The sequence below is a fragment of the Colossoma macropomum genome, unplaced genomic scaffold (assembly GCF_904425465.1).
Source record: "Colossoma macropomum unplaced genomic scaffold, Colossoma_macropomum, whole genome shotgun sequence".
In the NCBI taxonomy this organism is placed as follows: domain Eukaryota; kingdom Metazoa; phylum Chordata; class Actinopteri; order Characiformes; family Serrasalmidae; genus Colossoma; species Colossoma macropomum.
The window spans coordinates 528841-541279 of NW_023495530.1; the positions used below are offsets into that span (position 1 = coordinate 528841).

Here is a 12439-nt window from a genome sequence, read left to right on the forward strand (position 1 = left end):
TCGTTTTTCTTGGACTATTCCAGCACCCAACACACCTGGACTAGTAAATCAAGGCCTGCAAAAGAATATGGCCTGACTACTGGTTCTTTAAGAGCTCTCCTGAAGCTGTTCTCCTACATCTAGATTCAACTCAGCAGCCAAATACCTGGCCCCTCAAGCTACGTTAAAGCAGGGACAGTGCTAAACCGTGCAGTACTGCAGCCTTAAAAAACTTAAGTGGGCAGTAATTCAAAAGCAGCTGGCTCAAATGCACTTGGTCTGGTATGAATTAGAAGTGATAACCGTGACTTAGTGCCCTCATTCTCTCAGTGGATACAGAAATATGCTAGCCAACTGCACTGGGCAGTATAGTGCGCGACAAAAGGTATAGGGATTGGCTACTTGAGCTACAAAGGAATCGGTCACCATATTATGCAACATGGAACTGAAAATAGCAGGCTACATCCTTTTACCTTGAAAGCAGCTCCTCCATGGATGACAGACTTGATGAAGATGCCCAGGTCCTCTCCAGTCTCTCTTGACTTGTTGCCCTTCAGGCTGACTCCGAGGCCAGCAGAGCCTGAGTCATTCAGAGGAACCTCAAACATCAGGTGCTCTCGGCCATCTTCAGAAAGCGGCGGTCCTGACGGTTCTCCTTTCTGACACAAAGCAACAGACAGATGTATCAGCATTCCAAACTTTGGAATCACTTCTCAATGTTTTTTATTCAACAAAATTTTGATTAAAATATTCTACTCTTAGCAAAAAGGGTTCTATATAGTTCTATATATTATTATGAGACATTTGTAAGGATATTATAAGATTATTTAACTTATTTCTGCATATTTTTATTTGTTTTATGTAATTTTATCTTACGAAATCGTCTTGTTCCATTAGCAGATTATTTTAGTGTTATTTCTTGAAATAAGCAAAATCATCTGCATTTTTTCTCAAAACAAGTAAAACAATTTGCCCTATGGAAAATGACACTTTCACTAGATAAAATACTCCAAAAAAGAAAAATGTATAGGAATAGGTTGAATTATCTTATAATATTCTTACAAAATCCCATAATAAGAAATATTATTGACTCGATTTCACGTTTTCAAGATTGTAAGATATACTTTTTTGCAGCGTAGAACCATTTTTCAAAGTTTTCAAAGAAGCATTTATGCAGTTGCCACAGTTATATATATATATAGATAACAGTTGTCTTTACTGAGAACCCTTGAAGAACCACTTTCTTATAAGGCACAGAAACTAGATATGACCAAAATGTACTTTTAGACATTTCATTTCATATTACAATTAATTGGGAAGTATACAAGAAAGAATTTCCTGTCAAGCTACCTTCCCAGAGAGTTGATCAGATTTTAAAATATGAGGTATTCTGGAGATTAACTTCGTTATAACTTCATTCTTCACCCTATACAGCCTACTCAGGCATTTTAGAATTGAACTCTGTTCATAGTGTCCTAGCTTCCGACCACTTCTTTGAAAAAGGACTAGCAGACTCATTCTACACTCTCAGAAATAAAGGTGTGAAACTGTCACTGGGTACATCTCAGTACCTTTAGTCAGGGAACATAACTGTACCATAATCCACTGAAATCATATTTTCTAAGCTGTACTGACTCCACACACCCCGTCTCGTCTCCAGGCTTTTTATTTTACTGTTCTGTTTTAAAACATTTGGTTATGAAAAGATACAAATATGAACTTTTCACCTGGAAAAAAACTTATTTAGGTTCACAACTGGATCTTAAAACCACTGTCGTATCTTTGAGGGAACAGTTACATTGTTTGTACTTTGATGAATGAAAAACCTGCACAGAACCTTGATTTTTAACAGTGTATAAAATTTTTCAGCAGCTAAATTGGTTTCTAATATTGGAAATAATGGTTGCTCATCATGAGAACGGTTCTAACGGTCATCTACATACCTGTGATTTGACTGTGCTACTTAGCTGAAAGCTTCAAATCCAGTTATGCAGATGCTATAAAACCCTGTTTGTTATCTTGTTCAGTTGTGCCTGCGGTGCTCGCTTCACTGGTAAAATAACTGCAAACTCAAGCTAATCCGTTATTTCTAGGTTTAAAACCTCAACACAATGACAGAGCCACGATTCGATCCAACCAAATCTGATCAGACTTGAGGCCACACTGTGGGTTCTCAAACATGGAACTGGTCGGAGCATCACAACTACTGTAGTGCTTATTTTTAGGGAAGATATTTGATGTTAGTAGAGCAACAGCTTGGTGGTGGCTTTACACAGTCTAAGAACATATCAAAGCCACATCCAGCCACAAGGCTTGGAATTATGCAAAGACGAAGAACAACAACAAATGGAGGACAGGATGGTAGAAAAGCACAGAGCCAGTAAGAGCAGGAATAAAGGTGGAGAACGTGGATAAAAGGTGGTAAAATGAAAACGTGAGCTGTAGGTAAAAGCCTGGAAAAGTGAGGTGAAAGGACAAAGTGTGGTGGAAATGGGGGATTAATGTATGAGGAGCGAGCGAGCGGGAGAGAGAGGGAAAAGGGCAAGGGGGGGGGTTCATCCACTGGAACATGAAAGGAAGTGCGAGATCATGAGAGCGTGCCATTTCAAAAGGAAACATAATAACCTTTTTAAGGGCCTCATTTAGGAAGGAGGTTGGGGGGGTGGTGGGGGAAAGTGTTTAAGACTAATAACCCATCCCTTTTCTCCCTCTCTCTTCACTCATCCATCTCCTTTTTCATCATTTTTTCCATTTTTTTTTTAGTATGAATACCTCTCTCTTCTCCATTGGGTCTATAGATGTGAGCAAAATGACCTGCAATCTGTAAGCGAGAGATTTTGTTCTCAAAATGAAAAGGCGAGGGGGATGAAAAAATGACAGCAAGACAGCGGAGATGGAAAAAAAAAAAGCGAAATTCCCATTATTAAATGGGAAACGGCGGCCAGGCAAAGCGCTTTGTAGCCAGGGAAACCACCCATTAATGAGAGCACTTCATTTTGTTGATGCATTTCCTTCAGAAATGGGCAAAAAGTGGAGAGCAAATGAAAGAGAGACAGAAAAATTAAAAGCCAGCAAATCCGAATATACATGTGCTTTGATCCCTATCTACCATTTGCAAAAACCTCCTCACAACGGCGGGAAAGGTATTAGAGGAATTAACTGCCACCGTGCTGGTCACCTTCCGCTAAGTTGGAGCCAATTTACATCTCTGTTTGAAAGAAAAGTCCCTTTTCTGGTCTTTTCATACCTCAAAATGTGCAATTTCCTACTTTTGTTAGCTAGTTCTACACTTAAGACAAAAAATAAAGTGTGGATTTTTCTTCTGTTGAAGTAACGACCGTGAACGTGAGGCCTGGGAAATCCCTCGGGAACACGAGGCTCTTTAAAGTTTATCATCCTTGCTGCCAAACTCCTCTCTTATCTTGACAAGTGTCAAAGCCAGAGCTGAGCAGAGGGAACGGATTAACTGTCAGTGTGTGTGAGGAGTTGGACAGTCGGACTTTAGCACAAGACCCAAAGACAGCGGGAGAGCGCTGCATCCTTAAGAGCTCCCAGAGGAGGGGAGCGGGGGAGTAGAATAATGAAGTAAATTGTTATGGCGAATGCATGAGCATCTGCTGCTTAAAATCTTTAGTCTTGCAGAGCTTAGTCCCAACCTGAATTGCACACACACCTGGTACTCTGTTTGATAGGTGTTCCATGAGAGTTGGAAGTCTTCAGGACAGTAGACAGGCAGGGCATGCATGTACGCTCTTGGAGATCTAGTTATGTTACTAATGCGACATACTGATACTGCTTAGAAATAAGCAGGCTGTAAAGATCAGTATTTCAGAGCTAAAGATTGGTAGTTTCTCAGCACAAAAGACCTGTAGTTTCTCTCAAGATCAGTATTTCCTCACAGTAAGGCTCAGCAGTTTTTGGCACTAATGATCAGTTGGCACTAACAAAATACTGACTGGAAAAGAATAGTGCCTTGGCACTCAGTACTACAGATTGGTAGTATGTTGGTACTAAATATCTGTTATTCTGCTGAGCTAAAGATTGAAAGGTTTTCAGTACTAAAGGTTTTCAGTACTAAAGATCAGTAATTTTGCTGAACTAAAGATTGGAAGATTCTCAGTACAAAAGACTGGTGGTATTTTGGTACTAAAGATCAGTAATTCTGCTGAACTAAAGATTGAAAGGTTTTCAGTATTCTGCTGACTAAAGATTGAAAGTTTTCAGTTAAAACGTGATTTTGGTACTAAAGATCAGTAATTCTGCTGAACTAAAGATTGAAAGGTTTTCAGTACTAAAGATTAATAGTATTTTGGTACTAAAGATCAGTAATTCTGCTGAACTAAAGATTGGAAGATTCTCAGTACAAAAGATTGGTGGTATTTTGGTACTAAAGATCAGTAATTCCGCTGAACTAAAGATTGAAAGGTTTTCAGTACTAAAGATCAGTAGTATTTTGGTACTAAAGATCAGTAATTCCAGTGAACTAAAGACTGGAGGATTCTCAGTACAAAAGATTGGTAGTATTTTGCTACCGAAGATCAGTAATTCCGCTGAATTAAAGATTGAAAGGTTTTCAGTACTAAAGATTAATAGTATTTTGTTACTAAAGATCAGTAATTATGCTGAACTAAAGATTGGAAGATTCTCAGTACAAAAGACTGGTAGTATTTTGGTACTAAAGCACAGGGTTATGTTTTGCTAGCTATAACATGCATGATCCAACTATTCATCGTCTCTTTTTTTAAGCTCAACTGGTTGTAAACAGAAGAAATGCTAAACTATGTAGGGGAGTTGCCTATAAAACTACCACAAACTTTAAGCGACCTAATGCGATAGCAATTCTGGTTGACTAGTACAACATACATAAATGTGGCTTTGACAACTGGATACGTTTGGTTAGAGCTTTAACACATGAAAGAGACAGCTTGCAGCAGTGAGGTACATTTGTTAACAAAGAGATCTAGACGTATGCAGCATGGACTATTTTAGAGTGAAATATGAAAACGTGCACTACAAACTTTCTAACTCCCAAACTCTTTTCACTCGCACAACCGTTTGAAAAAGAAACTACTGCAGAAACATTCGGCTTCATCAGCCACGCTGCTTCTGTTTTATAACTGATGTTAGTAGTAACAGCTCTTTCAAAACGACAGCACATGCATTACAGCAATATGAAAACAGGCTTCCACAGCACTATAAAATGGTTATTTCACACTACTATTCTACAAAAAACAAACCACCATGCATGCATCAAAAATGAAGAGATTTCATTGCAGAAGTAACTGATAGATAAATCATGTGGGTCAATCAAATTTTTGAGCAGTGCATGTTAAACACTATAAAATGCTCATTAAAAAAGTATGACAAAGCACTTGGGTCAGACGGGGCCAAAAAACAACCCTAATAAAGACAAAGAAGAATGGGAAGAGAGAAAGAAGAGAAGGAAGAGAGAGAGGAACAAAGAGGGGCAGGCAAGAGATATAAAGGGTATCTGTGTGTTAGAAAAAGAAAGAAGAAAGAAGCCAAGTGTTAGAGTCCATTCCAAGCAAACGATCCACTATCCCACTGAGATCTAGAGTGAACAGAACGGACAAGAGAAGGCCAGCAATGCCCCGAGGCATCCAGCATGAGAAACTGCATCACTCACAACACACAACAGAGGAACTGTTGGTGAGCGTGATCTAGCTGTTGGTCCCACCGAGAATTCCGATCTGAACAATGTTTTTTCCCTCCGAAAAAACGAGGGACAACCCTGGTGGTCCTGTCAACACTTCTACCAGAGATCGCACAAGAAGAGATATCTCTAGGGTCAGCAAACTGCCATGCTCACGTACACTTGATACACAAAGTGACTGATTGTTTAAAGCAGAGCGAGAATTTGGATAAGCTGTGAAGGAGGTGGCATTGAAGAGGGCGATTATGTTATGTAACGTTAGATCTGCTTGTGTTCGATTGGAGTTTCCAAATGCCTTGAACCCACAGACCATCTGGGGAATCTAGAAACTTCTATGTTGGATATCTGCAGGTGCTATGTTGGTCAGTAAAACCAACTGGGGGCTAAATACAATGCCTGTCCAGCACCAGAGAATAGCCTCACTTCGTCAGGACCTCATACCTTGAAGATCCATCTTGCTGGTGTGCAATTGTAGACTGTTGCTCATCTGTTGATGCACAATTTATGCCATCTTCTAGTCAGTCAATGGTCAGTTTCTGACCAAAGAGCCAAAGCAGTTTAACTGGCTATTTTTCCGTAGGATGAACCACTCTCAACCTAGCAGTGATACCTACTTGTGCAAAAACTCCAGTAACACCACAATGTCCAGGCCTGTTTTTTGGCCAAAAAGACCAGCATTTCTACTTTTTCTGGTTGGTTTAACTCATTTACAGACCAAGTTCTGACAATGGTCCACCACCCAGATAACATCTGACCAGCATCTACTCTGTGGTCAGAAACCAACCAATGATGAATAGGACAGAGGGTGGTTGGCAAATCATAAAGATGGGGTTACAGTACCTAATTGTACACCTACATAGTTGACCTGTAAGGCAGGTGGACTTTAAAGTGGTCAAGTGCAAGCGTTTAGAAAAGGGTTTCTAATAAAGTGGACAGTCAGTGCACAGCACTGCACTGAAAATACAGCTCTTCACATGAGCCTACTGGCACCAGTGGCCTTGCCACAAAAGCACACCATTCAGCATTACTCTAATACTAAGTACAGATAAAGATATTATTAACATCCACGAAATGCATCCTTGAAGACAAAAGGACAGAAAAGACACTCAAGAGGAAATGTGATAGACTCTCCAGTGACCATGGCTCCACTGAAATGACCTGAAAAAAAACTGGGACATATCCTTTAGTGTCTTTGAGCGTTTATGAATTGGACTGAAGGCTCAAGGACAAAGGGGCTGCCAAACGGCCACATGCCATGAGCTGTTTTCCTGTGGGATGTTTTGGACTCTGGGGTGTGCCACCTCTGGGCCATGTGCAGGCTGACCCCTTCACCCTGAGATCTCACAGAGGACCTAATGTCCACATAGACTCACCACTATATCTGTAAAGATTTAAAGTATAGTAAAATAGACATGTGCAGTGTGTGCAGCTCGTAATAAAAAGAAATAAAAGTAAATAAAAGGAGAAAATGCATGAGAGAACTTTAAGTTGGCTTGACAAAGCCAGCTAATAATGCTTTGAGAGTTAAAGTTGCACAACAGTGTTGGTTGTTTTTGATTCCTGAGTTTATATAGTAATTTCAGGTACTTGCTGTTGCACTGAGGTTGATATGGTTTTCCAGTTTGTTCAGATATTGCTTGGTGGTTGTTATGTGCTTGCTAAGGTGTTGCTAGGCCATCACTATGCTATCCCAGGTGGTTGCTAAGGTGTTGCTAGGCCATCACTATGCTATCCCAGGTGGTTGCTAAGGTTTTGCTAGGCCATCGCTATGCTATCCCAGGTGGTTGCTAAGGTTTTGCTAGGCCATCGCTATGCTATCCCAGGTGGTTGCTAAGGTTTTGCTAGGCCATCGCTATGCTATCCCAGGTTGTTGCTTGGGTGTTGCTATGTCATCACTATGTTATCTCAGGTGGTTGGTCAGGTGTTGCTAGGCCATTACTATGCTATCCCAGGTAAATGCTCAGGTGTAGCTAGGCCATCACTATGCTCTCCCAGGTGGTTGCTAAGGTTTTGCTAGGTCATCGCTATGCTATCCCAGGTGGTTGCTAAGGTTTTGCTAGGTCATCACTATGCTATCCCAGGTGGTTGCTCAGGTGTTACTAGGCCATCACTATGCTATCCCAGGTGGTTACTCAGGTGTTGCTAGGTCATCACTACTCCATCCCAGGTGGTTACTCAGGTGTTACTAGGTCATCACTATGCCATCCCAGGTGGTTGCTCAGGTGTTACTAGGCCATTGCTATGCTATCCCAGGTGGTTGCTAAGGTTTTGCTAGGCCATCGCTACGCTATCCCAGGTGGTTGCTAAGGTTTTGCTAGGCTGTTTCTCTGCTATCCGAGGTGGCTGCTAAGATGTTGCTAGGCTACTACTATGTTATCTGTTCTGACACTGTATGATGTCCTGTTCTCTTTAAAAATGGATAAAACTATGGAAAAATGAAAAATGCTATGGAAAAATGCAACTTCCATTATTTCGTAGATAAATTAGACTTGAAGTTCCAGTTCGTAACTGAAGAAGAACACTTCAGACACCAAACATGTCTTGAGTGGTGGTGTATATTTGGGATAAAGGAAAACGTCAGTTTTTGTCAAACTGTCACTTAAGTATAACTCAGTACATCAACAGCAAAATATAACTAAAGCAAGCAATGGAGTTATAATGCTAAGCTAATGGTCCACCTGCCCAATAATACATAAAATTAATAAAATACGACAAGATACAAAAAGCTGCATGAAACGACAGCTCCATGGGATTTTTGAGCAATTATGGCGCCGCCCAAAATTATTGGCACCCTTGGTAAGGATAATCCAAAAGGCTACAAATAAACATCTTAAATGCTAATTAGGTTGATCTTGCAGAAAATGAACCTTTTAGTGAAATATTATACTAATTATACAAAAAGATAACATAGAAGAACACATATAAAGTGAACATTTCTCTACACAAACAATTTATCAATCACTTCTTGACATAAACTATGAAAAGATTTTGATTACCAAGATTTGGTCACGGCTTTTGTGAGGCGTTCTGGATATTAATTTTATTATACCTTCATTCTCTATACATCTTTCTCGATTAATATAACATCATCTACATTTCTATTCACAATCCAAACGTTTGAACAGTAGAGGCTTTTTTTTGGCCATCAATGCTCATTTTCACCAGTGGTGCCAAAGCTTATTCTGGGCACTGTTGTTTGTGATTAATGATGATAAATTTATTTCAAATCAAGGCCACAGTGCACTCTATAAATATTTGAGATGTCTGGGGTCATATCCATGTCTGAAGTGCTTACAGAGAGATGAGTAATGGATAATTCTCTAAGGCCAGTAGAAACTGCTGGGCTAGTCAGCATCTTCGGAGTGTTTGTGTGTGTGAGACAGCACGTTCTGCAGGATATCCAGTCATTAACACATCATCCCAATGCCCCCAGAGAATCTGGAGCACACAAACAAAGCTCTAACTCTGTCAGCGAGCACATATAACCCACAAACCCCACTCTAACCCAGAGACTGACTTCCATTCTGGTCCAAAAAAGACACAAAATGCTTCCAGGATGGGTGCGGGCTGTCTGCGGAGCTTCCTTCCCCAATATCTGCTGTTTTTCACGACACGGAGTAAACTAAACATCACTTTTACCTGGGTTTCCCCTTAACCCATATATAGTTGATCAGACAAGACATGTTTGAAGTTTCTTTAGTTTTACACTGGAGCTAGGAAGAAAATAGAAGCTTACTTTCAATCAGTATTGCGCAAACTGCAACCCTAATTCATCTCAAACTGCTCAAAGTTGGTCAGTAATCCCAAATAGCCTTTCTTACACTCTGTGGCCCTTTTATCGGCAGTGGTGAAACATGACTATTAAGGATAGGCCTTTAATTTTGGCTATAAATGTCCCAGATTGGTCAAAATATGAAGAAAACCCACCTTTACAATAATGCTAACCTTTGCTAGCATCCCTATGGGATTCCAGTGGTTTGATAGCATTAAGCTAACAGTATTTTTGGCTGACTAAACACAGACTTTTGAAGCTTCTATTAGACATTCCATGTTTTACTTAAAGCTTGCAACAGACATAGCATGTATTTTACCTTGTAGCCATTTCACAGTGACTCTTTCAGTACTGAGCTCTGCTAAGAGCCACTGTTTTCTGTTTTCCATTACTTGGCTACTCATTGATTTAGCTGCCGCTCGTATTCAGTTAGTGACATATATAGGATTTCCAGAGTCTCAAAAACTGATGAATTGGAAATCAAAATGTGATTGATTGATTACTGCCGCTTCGTAATTACGCTGATTGTTAAGCCTTCTCTTCAGCACTTAAAGTCCTAACCAACAGCTATATCTACCTAGATACCAGAGAGGAAAATTGATTGGCCAGTTTTCTGCTGGACTGTTCAAGAATGTAACTCTTTGGTTTCCATCCAAAACCCAGCAATGGAATGAGTAGTACTTGTCCGTTTGTCCAAATGTCAGTTCACCTCAGACAATGTTATGGCAACTGACGCTTGTTGGAATAAACCCTTATAAATGTCTGTGCATGCTTATGTCAGCTGCAATAAAGGGTTATATAGGTGTTGTTTACCTGTAGCAAAGTTAAAACAGCAGTAACAGTCATGACACCTGAATTTCATCCATACTTTTGTCCATGTCAAACATTCCATGCAAATTATTTTCTTCCAGCGCTTCAAAATGTTTGTTAACAGAGACTGTGGAAACTGTCATTTCATGAATGTTGACAAACTTTTTTGCCATTCAACTTTAACAGGAAAACTGCTTATTGATACCTGCAATGTTGAGATAAATGACACATTTACTCATAAATTTAATGATGTGATGAATTTCTCTTATGTGACTCTTTTCATTCAAACAGCATAGTGATCCTTCACATAACAGCTCCATTTAAACATATAATATTAAACAGTTAAAATGTTGTGCCACTCATGAAAGTAGAGATGGAAACGTGCAACCCAACTTATTTTAACCCCTTAAAATCCCAGGCGTATTACATACTAAGGCTTATTATTCAGTAACTACAGGGACTCTGATGCTCTGGCTGAGCTTTTCATAGGTTATAGAAGTGTGTAGTAAAAGTTTGGGCCTGCTTGTGAGCCCAGGCCTCACATAACTTAAGGGGTTAATCGATAAACCCAAAGTTATGCAAAAATAGGCAGTGTGATGGAAACGATATGCATTTTCATGTTATGGCTTGCAATTTGCGCAGTGAGTTGATGGGAACATGAGCATATCTCCCAGTGCTAACTGGTGTGCAACTTCCATTGCTTGTTAGCTTCATTAGCCTGGCAGCTCCAGCGCGAAACTGAAGGAGCAAACACGTCTTGGCCGATGAACTACATTTGAGTTAAGGCCAAAACCAGATTCTTGGCTGAATCATCGCTTTAACAGACAAAGGATTCTCTTTTCGCTAACAGCCAGTGGTTAACAATTAACTCGTGCAAAGCTGGCGGAAACTGACCACGTGGACAGAAATAAATGACTCTGCAGTATGTCAGCGGGGAGAGAAAAATGGGCGTTTTCTAAAGAACCTCGTGCGAGACCTTGCAGACTCATTTGGTTCCTCACATACACCCCAGCAAAGTAAAGAGCAGATGGTGCAACAGAAAAGGCGACGAGTCGACACCATCATTATGCCTTTTTATATCTTTTCACGTCGCTGAAAACTCTCTCTCTTTCTCCCTCTCGCGCAAGTGCGTCATTTCGCCCGCTGTCGCATTTCCGCAACAATTTACCCCCGCAAAAGAAGTCGGAACACGCTGAATTAGAATGAGGTGGGGATTTTTTTTTATAAACACTGATCCTCGCGCCTTGGGTACGTGGAGGATTTCCATGGCACGTAGTTGTGCTTCGGGAGACTGCAGATTAATAAAGGGACAATTTCAGCGCTGTGCATGCGTGTGTGGCTTTGTGAACGCAGCTGTTCTTTTCCAATAGACCTCACAAGAGCGAATCTCTCACAATGGCCTGGAAGAGAAATAAACTATTCGGAATTAGGACAGTATTGTGTACTTGAGGATGCAATTTCCAGATACAATCTGAGATATTTTTTAAAGCACAAACCTGTTTTCATACATGAAAACTCAATACATAACCACTGTGGAGACCCCACAATGGAAGGCTGTAACAATATAATCGGTGATGTTAAAAAATACATGAGCTTTATCATCAGATCACAAGTTTGATCCCTGGTGATGCTACATTCATCCATTGGCTGGAGTCCAAGAGAGCACACTAGACCTCTGGGTGGGTAGGATTTTTGTTCCTCAGTCCAGCAGTGACACTGAGGTGTTTAAAAACTCCAGCAGCACTGCTGTGTCTGATCCACTCGGACCAGCACAACACACACTAACACACCACCACCATGTCAGTGTTACTGGAGTGCTGAGAATGATCCACCTCCCAAATAATGCCTGCTCTGTGAGGGTCCATGGGGGTCCTGACCACTGAAGAACAGGGTAACAAAGTATGCAGAGAAACAGATGGACTACAGTCTGTAACTGTAGATCTACAAAGTCCTCCTATATGGTCAGTGGAGCTGATAAAATGGACAATGATTGTAGAAACAAGGAGGTGTACTTAGTGAAGTGTCCAGTCGGTGTTCTCTACGCTATGAACGTCAGTTGTTATAACACGCTATGTCATTTCACCCAAAAAAAGGGTGCAAAATTGAGGTCAACCAACATGATTGTTATGTCAACTTGACGTGAAAGTTGACAAAAGCAGCCTTTATGCTTACTGGAATGAACCTTTATAAATGTTTCTGTAGGT

At 40.4% G+C, this 12439-nt stretch overlaps 1 protein-coding gene across 1 annotated transcript in view; it reads right to left on the bottom strand.

The window, feature by feature from the left end:
* pard3ba (par-3 family cell polarity regulator beta a) overlaps positions 1 to 12439 on the bottom strand; it is a 263259-nt gene that overhangs the window by 117306 nt on the left and 133514 nt on the right. The window contains exon 11 of the mRNA XM_036562820.1: positions 453 to 638. Coding sequence (XP_036418713.1) covers positions 453 to 638 — 186 coding nt within the window. The remainder of the gene's footprint in view (positions 1 to 452; positions 639 to 12439) is intronic.